We start from the raw sequence: 18,889 nt of genomic DNA, 5'->3' as shown, positions 1-18,889 counted from the left end.
AAAAAACTAACAAAAGTGAGATCCAACCCGGGATGAGTTATTGAGATTCTGTAAGATCCTGCCTGAAACAGCCCACCTCTATCTCTTTTCTTATTTTAGCTGTAACATTATGGTTCTTAAGGTTCTAGAGTCATAACAAGGAAAAGAGAAACATTGTGAAAAACTTGGCTTAACTATATAACTAAGCATTTATTGGGAATTTCTTTGCTTTCTCTTATTAGAAAAATTTTCTTGCCCCTTACCCCTTGGAAGGCAAAGAATAAGGTTGGGGTGTTGCCCAGAAAAAGGGTCAGTGTTTGGTTCTCATCCTTATATACCCAGAAATGCACTCATATCAGTGCCCCAGAGTTGATCAGACTCAGGAAAGCTATTTCATTGTAACTGAACTCATCAGGGACTGAAGTATAAAAACCAGAGTGCCATTTTATTAATTTACAGTCAGAAATGCATTATCAGAAACACTGGGTATTTATATTAATCTTGCTGATGAATGCTTTCTCCTTTTGGGAAAATTATGGAAAGCCAAATTTTCTTTCTTTTTTTTTAAGTTTATTATTATTATACTTTAAGTTTTAGGGTACATGTGCACGATGTGCAGGTTTGTTACATATGTATACATGTGCCATGTTGGTGTGCTGCACCCATTAACTCGTCATTTAGCATTAGGTATATCCCCTAATGCTATCCCTCCCCCCTCCCCCCACCCCACTACAGTCCCTGGTGTGTGATGTTCCCCTTCCTGTGTCCATGTGTTCTCATTGTTCGATTCCCACCTATGAGTGAGAACATGCGGTGTTTGGTTTTTTGTCCTTGCGATAGTTTGCTGAGAATGATGGTTTCCAGCTTCATCCACGTCCCTACAAAGGACATGAACTCATCATTTTTTATGGCTGCATAGTATTCCATGGTGTATATGTGCCACATTTTCTTAATCCAGTCTATCATTGTTGGACATTTAGGTTGGTTCCAAGTCTTTGCTATTGTGAATAGTGCCGCAATAAACATACGTGTGCATGTGTCTTTATAGCAGCATAATTTATAATCCTTTGGGTATATACCCAGTAATGGGATGGCTGGGTCAAATGGTATTTCTAGTTCTAGATCCCTGAGGAATCGCCACACTGACTTCCACAATGGTTGGACTAGTTTACAGTTCCACCAACAGTGTAAAAGTGTTCCTATTTCTCCACATCCTCTCCAGCACCTGTTGTTTCCTGCCTTTTTAATGATCGCCATTCTAACTGCTGTGAGGTGGTATCTCATTGTGGTTTTGATTTGCATTTCTCTGATGGCCAGTGATGATGAGCATTTTTTCATGTGTTTTTTGGCTGTGTAAATGTCTTCTTTTGAGAAGTGTCTGTTCATATCCTTCACCCACTTTTTGATGGGGTTGTTTGTTTTTTTCTTGTAAATGTGTTTGAGTTCATTGTAGATTCTGGATATTAGCCCTTTGTCAGATGAGTAGGTTGCAAAAATTTTCTTCCATTCTGTAGGTTCCCTGTTCACTCTGATGGTAGTTTCTTTTGCTGTGCAGAAGCTCTTTTGTTTAATTAGATCCCATTTGTCAATTTTGGGAAAGCCAAATTTTCTAGAAGGCCCCTTGGTGAGTTTGAAGTCTATGGCAGAGGGTTTGTTGTGTAGTTCAGCTGATGAATATCATTAGGCACTCATGTGGCGAGACATTTATTTAAAAAACTAGGACATGCTGGACCAGATACACCAGTGGACTAGCTTGTCAGAACACTCTCCCTTGAGCAGTCCTTGATGGGCATTCTAACATTGTTCTTTGTGTTCTCCTTTTTCTTACAAAATAATTTAAGATTTACAAGTAAGTGTAGATTTACAAGTCAGTGAATGATATAATGAATACCATCTTGCTTAAGAAAACTTTTGGTATTGTTTACTCGATCTCAGTTCCATTTTCTTCCTTCCTTCCAGAAGTACATGCTGTTTTCAATTTGCTGTTTATCATTCCCATAAAGATTTTTACATTTACCAAATATGTATTAACCACAAACAATATATAGTATTGTTATGTATATTGTAAACCTATGTAAATGGTATCACACCATGTATACTTGTTTTACAACCTTTTCACTTGGCATTACACTTTTGGAATTTGTCCATGTTGATATATACATACCTGTAGCTCATGAATTTTAACTGCTATATAGCATTTTAGTGTGTGGGTATGTTACAATTTATCCATTCTTCTATTGAACTTTTAGGTTGTTTGTAACATTTTGCTGCTACAGACTCTTGTCTGTGGTTGCCAGGTTTCCTCTTAATTAGTTATCAATTCAGACTTCTGCTGCTCAGTATCCTCCTGACACTGGATATTGCCAGATTTTAGTTTTTTTCTGATCCGATGGGTATGAAGTGAATTTCATTGTGTTTTAATTATCTATTTCCCTGAGCATTGTTTTAAAAATGTCACTTTACCATTCAGATTACCTTTGGTGAATTTTCTTTTTATAAGTTTTGCTGTTTCTTTTAATTTTTATAAATTTTGGTGAATTTTCTAAGTTTTGTTGTTTTTTAAATTTTTAATTTTTATAAGTTATTTATATAATTTGGCTATTAATCATTTGTTGTTTATAGGCATTTCAAAAATGTTCTTGGACTCTGTGGTTTGTCCTTTTTACTCTTTGAGAGTGTCTTTGGATTTACAGACATTTGGAATTTAATTATAGTAAAAGTCATGAGTCTTTCCTTGGTGGTTTGTGTATTTCTTGTTTAAAGAATCTGCACTTATTTCGAAGTCATAAAGATATTCTCCTATATTTTCTTTAAAATTTTTTAAAAGTTTGGCTTATCACAGTTAGGTTTTTATTTACTTGGAAGTGATTTTTGTAAATGGTGTCAAATAGAGATAATTTTTTTCCTATGGAAAGTTTATTACCTTGGCACCATTTATTGAAAGAGTTGCCTCTCTCCACTGATAGGCAAAACCACGCTCTTGTATATCAAGTATGCATGGATCTGTTTCCGGAGTCACATTGCTCTGTATATCTGTTCCTACAACAGTTCTGCACTGTTTTAAATAATATAACTATGTAATATATTTTGATATCTGATGAGATGAAACTCCTCCCCTTCTTTATCTTGGTGGCTTACTTAATGCCAGCACTTTGGGAGGCCGAGGTGGGCAGATCACCTGAGGTCAGGAGTTCGAGACCAGCCTGGCCAACATGGTGAAACCCTGCCTACTAAAAATACAAACATTAGCTGGATGTGGTGCTGCCTGCCTGTAATCCCAAGAGACTGAGGCAGGAGAATCACTTGCACCCACGAGACGGAGGTTGCAGTGAGCTGAGATTGTGCCACTGCACTCCAGCCTGGGCAACAGAGTGAGACTGTCTCAAAACAAAAAACAAAAAAAATTCGTGTGTCAAGTTGCACAGAAAGCCTTTAAACAATCAACTTTATTGAGATATAATTTCCATATAATAAAATATGTACGATTATGTGAGTTTTGACAAAAGTATGTATCTATGTAACTACCATTATAATCTACAGATAGATTTATTCCATCACCGTAGAGTGTTCCTTTGTGACTCTTCCAGCCAGTTCACAAGTTCTACTCCCAGCCCTAGTCAGCCACTGATCTACTTTCTATTTTTATAGATTAGGTTTGTTTTTAGTAAGTTTCATATAAATGGAATCATAAATATGTACTCTTTTGTGGATGGCTTCTTTTGATCAACATGTTTTTGAGATTCATCTACGTTACATGTATCAGTAGTTTATTCTTTTTTTCCTTGCTAAATAGAATTCCATTGTATAGCCATACCACAATTTGTTTATCCAGTCATCTGTTCGTGGACATTTGGATTGTTTCAAGTTTGGGGCTATTATTAAAGCTGCTATAAACATTCATGTAAACATCTTCAATGTAGACATACGTTGTCATTTCGCTTGGGAGTGGAATTGCTAGGCCCTATAGTAAAGTATACAATCGTGTTGCTTAACAATGAGGGATATGTTGTGAAAAATGCACCCCTAGGCAAACATCAGAGAGTGTACTTACACAAATCTAGATGGTATAGCCTACTAAACAACTAGGCTATATGGTATAGACTATTGCTCCTAGGCTACAAACCTGTACAGCATGTTACTGTACTGAGTACTGTAGGCAACTAACACAATGGTAAGTGTGCATCTAAATGTATCTAAACATAAAGAAGGTACAGTAAAAATATGGCATAAAAGATAAAAAAGGTACACTTGTATAGGGCACTTACCATGAATAGAGCATGTAGGACTAGAAGTTGCTCTAGGTGTGTCAGTCAGTGAGTGGTGAGTGAATGGGAAGGCCTAGGACATTACTATATACTACTGTAGAGTGTATAAACACTATACACTTGAATTACACTAAATTTATAAAAAAATTTCTTTCTCCAATAAAAACCTTAGCTTACTGTAAATTTTTAGCTTTATAAAGACTTTTACATTTTTAAACTTTTTGACTCTCTTAATAATACTTAGCTTAAAGCATGAACACATTGTATAGCTGAACACAAATATTTTTTTCTTTACATCATTATTCTGTAAGCTTTTTTCTGTTTTAAATTTTTTTTAAAAAACTTTTTTTGTTAAAAATTGAAACTAAAACTAAAAACGTTTTGTTAAACTAAGACAAATATCGCCTTCTACCTCCATATGTTGTCTCCCTCTAAGGTCTTCAGGGACAATAACATGTATGGAGCTGACAGCTCCACATTATTGTGTGTGATTTTGGTGTCATATCAAAAAAACATTGCCAATACCAGTGTGATGGAATTTTGCTCATTTTAAAATGAAGTAGTTTGTCTTATTGAGTTTTAAGAATGCTTTATCTATTCTTCATTGTGAAAAATAGAATATTGGGAAATAGCTGTTTGGGTTGGTTTCTAGGATGACCATCTGTATGTAAGAAGTGAAATGAAGCACAGATGAGAAAAATCTTAGTATTTAATCAACATTTGTTTATTGTCAATTTTAATGCAATCCAGTTGTTTGAATCCAAAAACTTGAAACAAATATGTTACAGTCAAATTAAGGAACTATATAGCAGTGACAGATACTCTTCCTTTTCATCTGGGCATGGATGATATTTTTTTAGGTGGAAAGGTTATTGAACTACAGTAGTAGGTGGAAAGCATTGTATTTCCATGGAATAACTCCTCAATATGTTTCCCAATATTGAGCAGCCTCTTAGAAATAGGGAGCAAGATCTTTCTTGCTGAAAACAAGCTAAAGCCCACATTTGAATGTTTTTTTTTTTCCTGAAATGATAAATCCCTGTTCTTTATGAAATAATGCTCTTGCTCACTGGTTTGGGAAAAGACCCTGATGCTACTTTTTATGCCACTAATTAGCTTACTAATTAAAGATATACCCAAGAAAAGGGACTTGATGGTTTTGATAAGTAAAGACACTACCGCTGCTGCATCTTTGCTTTCAGAGCCTTCACCTTCTGCCACAATACCAAAAATCGGGACACACCAAACATGGGACACACTAAAAATCAGGGTACACTAATTGCTGTAAAACAAAGCTTTGTATCTAGGACTGGTAATGCATTTGTAATATTTTGCTTTTAAGAAATGTAAGGTTAGCTTTGGCACCATCTATAATTGAATGATGAGCTCTCAAAAAGACAACTCCAACTAAACCCAAAGCTCTTTAAAAGCTTTTCATTATTCCTCAAAGTTTAACCCTCATTCTAACAAGTTATTCCACTCAGTATTTTCTAACAAAGTAGCCCAAATGCCTAACAGTCTTTGGAAGGAACCCCATAACAAGATATATGCTACAGTTATAGGCTCTAAAGAAAGAGACAGAAATGCATTGATTGACTTTTAGAAACAATTTCATGATGGATTGCTTGTCTTTCATGATGAATTCATAGATGACTTTCCTATTTCTTAAATTGCTACTTGAGTAAATTGCATTTATATTTATTATTCACTGATAAAAGTAGCGCCTCTGCTCTTGGACATATTCATAGGGTGAAGTGCTACTAGGAAAACTGAGAAAATTTGAGCCAGAACTTCCCCCTTCACGGTTACTTCCTCCTTTGCAATAAGAATACCCATCTTGCCCTGAGCCACTTCCATGCTGACTATAACCAGAGGACTGTCCTGAGCCAGACCCATGTAGGCCATAGCTGGAAGACTGCCCTAAATCAGACCCATCTCGGCCGTGGCTAGGAGACTGGCCAGATCCAGCCCCATGTCGGCCATAGCCGGAAGACTGACTGGAGCCAGAGCCACGGTGGCCATAGCTGGAAGACTGGCCTGTGCTAGATCCCCCCTGGCCAAAGGTTGATGACTGTCCTGATGTAGAACCATGCTGTCCATGACTAGAGAAGTGCCCTGAGCCACTTCCATGCTGACTATAAGCAGAGGAATGTCCTGAGCCAGACTCATGTTGACCAAAGACAGAAGAGTGACCCAAGCCAGACTCATATGGGCCACGGCTGGAAGAACGACCAGAGCCAGACCCATGTTGGCCATAGCTGGAAGAGTGCCTGGAACCAGACCCATGTCGGCTGGGACTAGGAGACTGGCCAGATACAGAGCCCTGTCGGCCATAGCCAGAAGACTGACTTGAGCCAGAGCCATACTGACCGTGGCTGGAAGACTGACCTGAGCTAGCTCCATGTTGGCCACAGCTTGATGACTGTCCTGATGTAGAACCATGTTGCCCATGGGTAGAGGAGTGACCCGAGCTAGATCCATAGCCAGAGGACTGTCCTGAGTGAGACTCTTGTTGACCTAAGCCAGAAGAGTGACCTGAGCCAGACTCATATGGGCCATGGCTGGAAGACCAAACGGAGCCAGACCCATGTTGGCCATAGCTGGAAGAGTGCCTGGAACTGGACCCATGTCGGCCACGACTAGGAGACTGGCCAGATCCAGAGCCCTGTCGGCCATAGCCAGAAGTCTGACTTGAGCCAGAGCCATGCTGACCGTGGCTGGAAGACTGACCTGAGCTAGCTCTATGTTGGCCACAGCTCGATGACTGTCCTGATGTAGAACCATGTTGCCCATGGGTAGTGGAACGACCCGAGCTAGATCCGTGTTGACTGTAGCCAGAGGACTGTCCTGAGCGAGACTCTTGTTGACCTAAGCCAGAAGAGTGACCTGAGCCAGACTTATATGGGCCACGGCTGGAAGACCGCCCTGAGCCTGACCCATGTGGGCCATAGCTAGAAGACTGCCCGGAACCAGACCCACGTCGGCCATGGCTAGGGCTAGGAGACTGGCCAGATCCAGACCCTTGTCGGTCATGGCCCGAAGACTGACGGGAGCCAGACCCATGTTGACCATAGCTGGAAGATGAACCTGAGCTAGATCCGTGTCGTTCGCCCCTAGATGACTGTCCTGACCTAGAGCTGTGTTGTCCATAGCCGGAGGAGTGAACTGAGCCAGATTCATGCTGACTGTAACCAGAGGACTGCCCTGAGCTAGACTCGTGTTGACCAAAGCCAGAAGACTGGCCTGAGCCAGACCCATGTGGGCCACTGCTGGAAGACCAACTGGAGCCAGACCCATGTCGGCCGTAGCTGGGAGACTGCCCTGACCCAGACCCATGGTGGCCACGGCCTGGAGACTGGCCAGATCCAGACCCATGTCCACCGCGGTCCAAAGACTGACGGGAGCCAGACTCATGGTGACTATAGCTGGAAGATTGACCTGAGATAGAGCCATGTTGGCCGGAGCTTGATGATTGCCCTGACGTAGATCCATGTCGTCCCTGGCTAGAGGAATGACTTGAGCCAGAACCATGCTGACTATAGCCAGAGGACTGGCCTGAACCAGACTCATAATGGCCATGGCTGGAAGAACAACTTGAGCCAGACCCATGTTGGCCGTGGCTGGAGGAGTACCCCGAACCGGACCCATGTCGGCCCCGGCTAGGAGACTGGCCAGATCCAGACCCTTGTTGGCTGTGGCCCGAAGACTGACGGGAGCCTGACCCATGCTGATCATAGAAGGAAGATGAACCTGAGCTAGATCTGTGTTGTTTGCCCCTAGATGACTGTCCTGACCTAGAGCCGTGTTGTCCGTAGCCGGAGGAGTGACCTGAGCCAGATCCATGCTGACTGTAACCAGAGGACTGCTCTGAGCTAGACTCATGTTGACCAAAGCCGGAAGACTGGCCTGAGCCAGACTCATAATGGCCACGGCTGGAAGAACAACTTGAGCTGGACCCGTGTTGGCCATGGCTGGAGGAGTGCCCCGAACCGGACCCATGTCGGCCATGGCTAGGGGACTGGCCAGATCCAGACCCTTGTCGGCCGTGACCCGAAGACTGATGGGAGCCAGACCCATGCTGACCATAGCTGGAAGATGAACCTGAGCTAGATCCATGTTGTTCGCCCCTAGATGACTGTCCTGACCTAGAGCCGTGTTGTCCGTAGCCGGAGGAGTGACCTGAGCCAGATCCGTGCTGACTGTAACCAGTGGAATGCCCTGAGCTAGACTCGTGTTGACCAAAGCCAGAAGACTGGCCTGAGCCAGACCCATGTAAGCTACTGCTAGAAGACTTTCTTGAGCCTGACCCAGACCCATGCTGGCCATGGCCTGGAGACTGGCAAGATCCAGACGTGTGTCGGCTGCGGCCCAAAGACTGATGGGAGCCAGACTCATGATGACCATAGCGAGACGATTGACCTGAGCTAGAGCCATGTTGGCCGGAGCTTGATGATTGCCCTGACGTAGATCCATGTCGTCCCTGGCTGGAGGAGTGACCTGAGCTAGAACCATGCTGACTATAGCCAGAGGACTGTCCTGAGCCAGACTCGTGTTGCCCAAAGCCAGAAGCCTGGCCTGAGCCAGACTCATAATGGCCACAGCTGGAAGAACAATTTGAGCCAGACCCGTACTGGCCATGGCTGGAGGAGTGCACTGAACCAGACCCATGTCGGCCGCGGCTAGGGGACAGGCCAGATCCAGACCCTTGTTGGCCGTGACCCGAAGACTGATGGGAGCCAGACCCATGCTGACCATAGCTGGAAGATGAACCTGAGCTAGATCTGTGTCGTTCGCCCCTAGATGACTGTCCTGAGCTAGAGCCATGTTGTCCATAGCTGGAGGAGTGACCTGAGCCAGATCCATGCTGACTGTAACCAGAGGACTGCCCTGAGCTAGACTCGTGTTGACCAAAGCCAGAAGACTGGCCTGAGCCAGACCCATGTGGGCCATTTCTGGAAGACCAACTGGTGCCAGACCCATGTTGGCCGTAGCTGGAAGAGTGCCCAGAACCGGACCCATGTCGACTGCGACTAGGAGAGTGACCCGATCCAGAGCCCTGTCGGCCATAGCCAGAAGACTGACTTGAGCCAGAGCCATGCTGACCGTGGCTGGAAGACTGACCTGAACTAGCTCCATGTTGGCCACAGCTCGATGACTGTCCTGATGTAGAACCATGTTGCCCATGGGTAGAGGAATGACCCGAGCTAGATCCGTGTTGACTGTAGCCAGAGGACTCTCCTGAGTGAGACTCTTGTTGACCTAAGCCAGAAGAGTGACCTGAACCAGACTCATATGGGCCACGGCTGGAAGACTGCCCTGAGCCAGACCCACGTGGGCCATAGCTGGAAGACTGCCCGGAACCAGACCCATGTCGGCCACGGCTAGGGCTAGGAGACTGGCCAGATCCAGACCCTTGTCGGTCATGGCCCGAAGACTGATGGGAGCCAGACCCATGCTGACCATAGCTGGAAGACGAACCTGAGCTCGATCCGTGTCGTTCACCCCTAGATGATGATCCTGACCTAGAGCTGTGTTGTCCATAGCCGGAGGAGTGACCTGAGCCAGATTCATGCTGACTGTAACCAGAGGACTGCCCGGAGCTAGACTCATGTTGGCCAAAGCCAGAAGACTGGCCTGAGCCAGACCCATGTGGGCCGCTGCTGGAAGACCTTCCGGAGCCAGACCCATGTTGGCCGTAGCTGGGAGACTGCCCTGACCCAGACCCATGCTGGCCGTGGCCTGGTGACTGGCCAGATCCAGACCCGTGTCGGCCGCGGCCCAAAGACTGATGGGAGCCAGACTCATGCTGACCACAGCTGGAAGATTGACCTGAGCTAGAGCCATGTTGGCCGGAGCTTGATGACTGCCCTGATGTAGATCCATGTCGTCCCTGGCTAGAGGAGTGACCTGAGCTAGAACCATGCTGACTATAGCCAGAGGACTGGCCTGAGCCAGACTCATGTTGCCCAAAGCCAGAAGCCTGGCCTGAGCCAGACTCATAATGGCCACGGCTGGAAGAACAACTTGAGCCGGACCCGTGTTGGCCATGGCTGGAGGAGTGCCCCGAACCGGACCCATGTCGGCCGTGGCTAGGGGACTGGCCAGATCCAGACCCTTGTCGGCCGTGACCCGAAGACTGATGGGAGCCAGACCCATGCTGACCATAGCTGGAAGACGAACCTGAGCTAGATCCATGTTGTTCGCCCCTAGATGACTGTCCTGACCTAGAGCCATGTTGTCCATAGCTGGAGGAGTGACCTGAGCCAGATCCATGCTGACTGTAACCAGAGGACTGCCCTGAGCTAGACTCGTGTTGACCAAAGCCAGAAGACTGGCCTGAGCCAGACCCATGTGGGCCATTTCTGGAAGACCAACCGGTGCCAGACCCATGTTGACCGTAGCTGGAAGAGTGCCCAGAACCGGACCCATGTCGACTGCGACTAGGAGAGTGACCCGATCCAGAGCCCTGTCGGCCATAGCCAGAAGACTGACTTGAGCCAGAGCCATGCTGACCATGGCTGGAAGACTGACCTGAACTAGCTCCATGTTGGCCACAGCTCGATGACTGTCCTGATGTAGAACCATGTTGCCCATGGGTAGAGGAATGACCCGAGCTAGATCCGTGTTGACTGTAGCCAGAGGACTCTCCTGAGTGAGACTCTTGTTGACCTAAGCCAGAAGAGTGACCTGAACCAGACTCATATGGGCCACGGCTGGAAGACTGCCCTGAGCCAGACCCACGTGGGCCATAGCTGGAAGACTGCCGGGAACTAGACCCATGTCGGCCACGGCTAGGGCTAGGAGACTGGCCAGATCCAGACCCTTGTTGGCTGTGGCCCGAAGACTGACGGGAGCCAGACCCATGCTGATCATAGCTGGAAGAGGAACCTGAGCTAGATCTGTGTTGTTTACCCCTAGATGACTGTCCTGACCTAGAGCCGTGTTGTCCATAGCCGGAGGAGTGACCTGAGCTAGATCCATGCTGACTGTAACCAGAAGACTGCCCCGAGCTAGACTCGTGTTGACCAAAGCCAGAAGACTGGCCTGAGCCAGACCCATGTGGGCCATTTCTGGAAGACCAACCAGAGCCATACCCATGTTGGCCATAGCTGGAAGAGTGCCCAGAACTGGACCCATGTCGACCGCGACTAGGAGAGTGACCCGATCCAGAGCCCTGTCGGCCATAGCCAGAAGACTGACTTGAGCCAGAGCCATGCTGACCGTGGCTGGAAGACTGCCCTGAGCTAGCTCCATGTTGGCCACAGCTCGATGACTGTCCTGATGTAGAACCATGTTGCCCATGGGTAGAGGAGTGACCTGAGCTAGATCCGTGTTGACTGTAGCCAGAGGACTGTCCTGAGCGAGACTCTTGACCTAAGCCAGAAGAGTGACCTGAACCAGACTCATATGGGCCACGGCTGGAAGACTGCCCTGAGCCAGACCCACGTGGGCCATAGCTGGAAGACTGCCCGGAACCAGACCCATGTCGGCCACGGCTAGGGCTAGGAGACTGGCCAGATCCAGACCCTTGTCGGTCATGGCTCGAAGACTGATGGGAGCCAGACCCATGCTGACCATAGCTGGAAGACGAACCTGAGCTCGATCCGTGTCGTTCACCCCTAGATGATGGTCCTGACCTAGAGCCGTGTTGTCCATAGCCAGAGGAGTGACCTGAGCCAGATTCATGCTGACTGTAACCAGAGGACTGCCCGGAGCTAGACTCATGTTGACCAAAGCCAGAAGACTGGCCTGAGCCAGACCCATGTGGGCCGCTGCTGGAAGACCTTCCGGAGCCAGACCCATGTTGGCCGTAGCTGGGAGACTGCCCTGACCCAGACCCACGCTGGCCGCGGCCTGGTGACTGGCCAGATCCAGACCCGTGTCGGCCGCGACCCAAAGACTGATGGGAGCCAGACTCATGCTGACCACAGCTGGAAGATTGACCTGAGCTAGAGCCATGTTGGCCGGAGCTTGATGACTGCCCTGATGTAGATCCATGTCGTCCCTGGCTAGAGGATTGACCTGAGCTAGAACCATGCTGACTATAGCCAGAGGACTGGCCTGAGCCAGACTCATGTTGCCCAAAGCCAGAAGCCTGGCCTGAGCCAGACTCATAATGGCCACGGCTGGAAGAACAACTTGAGCCGGACCCGTGTTGGCCATGGCTGGAGGAGTGCCCCGAACCGGACCCATGTCGGCCGTGGCTAGGGGACTGGCCAGATCTAGACCCTTGTCGGCCATGACCCGAAGACTGATGGGAGCCAGACCCATGCTGACCATAGCTGGAAGACGAACCTGAGCTAGATCCATGTTGTTCGCCCCTAGATGACTGTCCTGACCTAGAGCTGTGTTGTCCATAGCCAGAGGAGTGACCTGAGCCAGATCCGTGCTGACTGTAACCAGTGGAATGCCCTGAGCTAGACTCGTGTTGACCAAAGCCAGAAGACTGGCCTGAGCCAGACCCATGTGGGCCATTTCTGGAAGACCAAACGGAGCCAGATCCATGTTGGCCATAGCTGGAAGAGTGCCCGGAACCAGACCCGTGTTGGCCACGACTAGGAGAATGACCTGATCCAGAGCCCTGTCGGCCATAGCCAGAAGACTGACTTGAGCCAGAGCCATGCTGACCATGGCTGGAAGACTGACCTGAGGTAGCTCCATGTTGGCTACAGCTCGATGACTGTCCTGATGTAGAACCATGTTGCCCATGGGTAGAGGAATGACCCGAGCTAGATCCATGTTGACCGTAGCCAGAGGACTGTCCTGAGCGAGACTGTTGTTCACCTAAGCCAGAAGAGTGACCTAAGCCAGACTTATATGGGCCACGGCTGGAAGACCACCCTGAGCCAGACCCATGTGGGCCATAGCTAGAAGACTGCCTGGAACCAGACCCACGTCGGCCACGGCTAGGGCTAGGAGACTGGCCAGATCCAGACCCTTGTTGGTCATGGCCCGAAGACTGACGGGAGCCAGACCCATGCTGACCATAGCTGGAAGACGAACCTGAGCTAGATCCGTGTCGTTCGCCCCTAGATGACTGTCCTGACCTAGAGCTGTGTTGTCCATAGCCGGAGGAGTGACCTGAGCCAGATCCATGCTGACCGTAACCAGAGGACTGCCCTGAGCCAGACTCGTGTTGACCAAAGCCAGAAGACTGGCCTGATCCAGACCCATGTAAGCTACTGCTAGAAGACTTTCTTGAGCCTGACCCAGACCCATGCTGGCCATGGCCTGGAGACTGGCAAGATCCAGACGTGTGTCGGCTGCGGCCCAAAGACTGATGGGAGCCAGACTCATGATGACCATAGTGGGAAGATTGACCTGAGCTAGAGCCATGTTGGCCGGAGCTTGATGATTGCCCTGACGTAGATCCATGTCGTCCCTGGCTAGAGGAGTGACCTGAGCTAGAACCATGCTGACTATAGCCAGAGGACTGTCCTGAGCCAGACTCGTGTTGCCCAAAGCCAGAAGCCTGGCCTGAGCCAGACTCATAATGGCCACGGCTGGAAGAACAACTTGAGCCGGACCTGGGTTGGCCATGGCTGGAGTGCCCCGAACCGGACCCATGTTGGCCGTGGCTAGGGGACTGGCCAGATCCAGACCCTTGTTGACCGTGACCCGAAGACTGATGGGAGCCAGACCCATGCTGACCATAGCTGGAAGACGAACCTGAGCTAGATCCATGTTGTTCGCCCCTAGATGACTGTCCTGACCTAGAGCCGTGTTGTCCGTAGCCGGAGGAGTGACCTGAGCCAGATCCATGCTGACTGTTACCAGTGGAATGCCCTGAGCTAGACTCGTGTTGACCAAAGCCAGAGGACTGGCCTGAGCCAGACCCATGTGGGCCATTTCTGGAAGACCAAACGGAGCCAGATCCATGTTGGCCGTAGCTGGAAGAGTGCCCGGAACCGGACCCATGTCGGCCGCGACTAGGAGAGTGACCTGATCCAGAGCCCTGTCGGCTATAGCCAGAAGACTGACTTGAGCCAGAGCCATGCTGACCATGGCTGGAAGACTGACCTGAGCTCGCTCCATGTTGGCTACAGCTCGATGACTGTCCTGATGTAGAACCATGTTGCCCATGGGTAGAGGAATGACCCGAGCTAGATCCTTGTTTACTGTAGCCAGAGGACTGTCCTGAGTGAGACTCTTGTTGACCTAAGCCAGAAGAGTGACCTGAGCCAGACTCATATGGGCCACGGCTGGAAGACTGCCCTGAGCCTGACCCATATGGGCCGTAGCTGGAAGACTGCCCGGAACCAGACCCATGTCGACCACGGCTAGGGCTAGGAGACTGGCCAGATCCAGACCCATGTCGGTCGTGGCCCGAAGACTGACGGGAGCCAGACCCATGCTGACCATAGCTGGAAGATGAACCTGAGCTAGATCCGTGTCGTTCGCCCCTAGATGATTGTCCTGACCTAGAGCTGTGTTGTCCATAGCCGGAGGAGTGACCTGAGCCAGATCCATGCTGACTGTACCCAGAGGACTGCCCTGAGCTAGACTCGTGTTGACCAAAGCCAGAGGACTGACCTGAGCCAGACCCATGTGGGCCACTGTTGGAAGACCTTCCGGAGCCGGACCCATGTCGGCCATAGCTGGGAGACTGCCCTGTCCCAGACCCATGTTGGCCGCGGTCCGAAGTCTGATGGGAGCTGGAGTTTTGCTCACCATAGCTGGAAGACTGACCTGAGCAGGAGTTATGTTGGCCAGAAAAGTCTCTTTGAAAACTCAGTCTTCTGGATATGGATTCAGTGCTATGTTTAATACTTTCTCTGACGTTCCTGGAATAGGAATCATTCTCTCCTGCACTCCAACTTGAATGACTAAAAGAGGATTCTTGCCGTTTGTCGTCCTCTTTTTCAGTTTCCTCTTGTTCCTCTTGGTGCTGGTGAATGCCATCGCTCAGCTTTGACCCTGAAGCTTGGCAGTAATCTTTGCCAATGGTTTTATTATGAGCCTGAACCAGCTTGAATATCATCAGAAGATACTCAGTAAAATCCACTTTCTTGTTATGGTCTTGATCCAGACTTTGCAAGATGATATCCACGGTATCTGGATCATTTGGATTCTGTATAAGAGAAAGGTACAAAGAGTAGCTCTTTTAGTATGGACAATACATCTCGCTAATGAACTGAAGGAAGGATGTGAAAATGTAAATGTTTGGCTTATTTATATGGAACTCATTCACACAGTCCTTTAGGCTGCATTTCTATATCCTGAACAGGAAGAGAAAAAGGAATATGGAATGAATAATGTGGTGGGAAACAGCTAGAATAGGATGCAACTGGAAGATGAAAGGAAACAAGAGGGCTGATTATTTTTGGTAAAGAATGGGTCAAATATGAATGATTAGCTAATTTATAAGTAATACGTTTTTATACCTACATTAATTATATCAACTTTTCTTTATCCAATTAAATTAACTAGCTACTTAATTTACTCACTGAACAAAGATTTATTATGTTACTAGTTGCCTACCATTATGTCATATGAGAGTATAAAGCAGTGAACAAGTGTGCTTCCTGAAAAAAAAAATGGAATTGAAAGTTTAGTTGGTCAGATATACAAACTTAAAATTATAATTTATTGTGATAAAGTTTCTACAAGAGTAGATCAGAAAGGAACCATTGGGGATCCTAGAAAGGTTAATGAGAGGAAATGATGCCTTTTGAAGGATGGATTAGAATTAGCCAAATGAAGGAGTAGGAAGAGAAAGAGAAGGGGAAAAGATTGTTCTAGGCAGAGGGAATTATATGAACAAAGGGCTAGAGGTGAGAGAAGTTATGGAGCATTCAAGGAACTGAAGGAAATTCAGAATTGCTAGATTTAGAGTTTGAAGAGTCAAGAAATGTGGATAGACAGACAAATAGGGACTAGATTATGACTTTTAAGTTATGTTAAGGAACTCTGTACTTCATTTTAAGAGCAATTGGGAACTACTGAAGGATTTTTAGCTGAGGAGTGAAATGATTATATTTGCATCTAATGCTGAGAGTAGAAGTAGTAGGTGCCCTGAACCAGAGGACTAATAATAGTGATGAAGAGAAATGGGTTGTTTTGAGAGATTATTGATGAGTTAGATGGAGGTTAGAAGGTAGTGGTGTCTGCTGAGAGAGAGAAAATAAAAAATGACACCAGATTTTTGCTTTGGGCAAAAAGATGAAGGAAAAAGGTTAGTGGGGGAAGATTATGAGATTCATAGCTGATACACTGAATATCTGACATCTGATATCTGAATAGCATATCTGAAATCCACAGAAATCCAAATTTAAGGAACTGAAACTCAGGAGTCTGATATAAGCTCCCAAATATCTAAGCTATCAAATCTAGACCTGACAGTTTTAAGGTGGTGGACACACTCTTTTGTGATTCAGGAGTAAATGCTAATTTCCTGAACTCATAAATCTACTTCACAGTTTTTCTGAGGACTGTCTGGGTTTGTAGGAATTAGTCACTTAGATAGAACATTATTTAACCTATGGGTTTTGTTTGTTGTTTAGTAGGGTCACTTCCCTTAGTTATGCTATGGAAACCGTCATGGATCAGCTTTTGACCTTATCTCAAACTTTTACCAAACCCTGTTCTCTCTCACCAAGTAGGGAGAATCCTCTAGGATGTTTGGCACATGTGACAAGAAGGTGGAAAGGGATAAAGAAGAAAATTCCTGCATAACTCCATCCTGGCGTGGAGTTCTTACCTTCAGAATTTGATGAAACTCCCTTTCCAGAAGTTCTTTCAGCTCTGCCTTGTTCAACATATCATACTCCCCATGCTGGGTGGCATATTGGTAGAAAACATCGATGACGGTGACGATGCCTTGTAGGAGTTTAGGCATTTTGTTTTTTTTTTTTTTGCAAGTTTGAGTAACCTAAAGGGAGGAAAAAGAGAGACCAATCCCTTACTATTCTTATTTCTTGTTTAAACGCATAAATAGTTCTAATTATTTATAATAATTGTTCAGAATTAGTCAGGCATGATTAAATTCATTCTGTTGTAATCAAGAACCAATTCAGAGTTGAATGACTTGTTCAAGCCATGTAGCAAGAGAGTGATGAAATTAGGAACATAATCCGTAGGTCTTATTTCCATTCCTGAATGAATGTAGGAAAAATGACTTTCTGTTTTTGGCTTCCTGCCGTTACCAGGGATAATATCAGCTTTGTTCTGGAGCTGTAGAAGTCCTGAGTGTTCCACTTCATCTGCTTCCTCTTTCTCTCTAGGTTCCAAGCATACTGTGGGCACAGGTCCATCATCTACATGACATGCCTTACTCCAACTAAGGAGCATCAGTGGCTGAACTGAACTCTCAAGACTTCTAGGTCAGAGAAAGTAGACAATGTGAGCAAAGCCAACAAGCCTAGGTGATATGAAGCTAAGGGTAACTGCTATTAGATCCAGCTTCTGTTCTCATTCTCCAAGCAGGAAGTGACCCTCAGACCTTATTACACAATAGAGAGGAAAAGCTCAGTTGTAAAGAAGGCAACCTGCCTGTGGATAATTAGAACCCCATGACATCCATGTTATGAGGGAAGCGACCTCAAAGAAAGGAGATAACATACATAGTCCTAGTCTTTGTTTCATTTTTCTTTTCAGTAAACTTAAACTTATACCAAAGTTCCCCAGAGTATACTAAAAAGAGGCCTTGTATCTAGTGCCTCTTTGCCTTAGAGCACATCCTGGACTTTTGTAATTTATAGCCCTAAGTACCCTTGAGTGGGATTGAACTGCTCACTTACCTAGCTCACCAGAGGAACAAGTAGGATAGAGACAGAAGCAGCTTGCAGGGTGCTGCGAGTTGGGCAGAGTGGCCTTTTTATAGAGGGAATAATGGTCCATCTTAGGGAGGAGTTGCTCTCTTTGAGATGTCCTAATTTACTCCTAAACAAGCCCATCTCCACCTCTATCTCCACCTCCCAGGTGTTTACCTGCTTTCTCACTTCCTAACATGTTCACCTAAGATTGCATTAGCAGTTCCCAAATCTGGGCTACTCTCAGCCCCACCTGCCAAAGTGTCAGGATACTTTGCAGAAAGGCCTCTTTTTGTATTCATCAAACTATCTAGCACAATACATTGACAACAAATTGTGTGGATTTTAGTAGAAGTTGAATGGAGTGTGTGCAGGGACATCATGGCCCAAATGTCAAAGAATCATGGAAATTGATGATTAAAAGGACTGTAAAGATCATCTAGTCAAACTCTCCCATTGTAAGCTAAATTTTCTTAAATGGTATTCCAGCCAAAGTGTCATCTGTGGTATTGTTATTACCTTTTGAAACGGATAATGGCTCCAGGCCATCCTTTTATCTCATTAAGTACCTCAATTTGCCAGACCCCTTACTGGCCATTCATCACCATAGCTTTCATTTCAAACACCATATAACCTTAGGAAGAAATGCGTGCTTGTTAGCATGGTATCCATGGTTCCTCGTGATCTGGGCTGTGGCTTTTTTCCAGCTCCATTTCTCCCCTCCATATTTCTCTTTGTACTCCAACAGTAATTAACTAGTAATATTTCAAACTTCCTCAATATACCATGGGATATGTTATTTCATATTTTTTCTTAGAATGTCTTTCCTCATTGTCTGCCTAGTGAACTAATTATTCTTAAAAATCCAATTTAGGCTTCCCATAGGAAATCTTT

At 46.3% G+C, this 18,889-nt stretch overlaps 1 protein-coding gene across 1 annotated transcript; it reads right to left on the bottom strand.

Moving 5' to 3' along the window:
• Positions 1–4,769: 4,769 nt before the first annotated feature.
• On the bottom strand, positions 4,770–17,778 carry HRNR (hornerin). Its single transcript, XM_030824502.1, has 4 exons — positions 16,945–17,778; positions 14,700–15,315; positions 7,854–13,991; positions 4,770–7,541 (listed from the first exon to the last, which is right to left on the bottom strand). The coding sequence occupies exons 1-4, from the start codon at positions 17,080–17,082 to the stop codon at positions 5,950–5,952; spliced, it is 8,484 nt and encodes a 2,827-aa protein (XP_030680362.1). The 5' UTR covers positions 17,083–17,778; the 3' UTR covers positions 4,770–5,949.
• Between the last annotated feature and the right edge of the window lie 1,111 nt (positions 17,779–18,889).

Source organism: Nomascus leucogenys, chromosome 12 (genome assembly GCF_006542625.1).
Source record: "Nomascus leucogenys isolate Asia chromosome 12, Asia_NLE_v1, whole genome shotgun sequence".
Classification (NCBI taxonomy): domain Eukaryota; kingdom Metazoa; phylum Chordata; class Mammalia; order Primates; family Hylobatidae; genus Nomascus; species Nomascus leucogenys.
The sequence above is the reverse complement of the archived record's forward strand: the minus strand, read 5'-3'. Positions and strand labels throughout refer to the sequence as shown.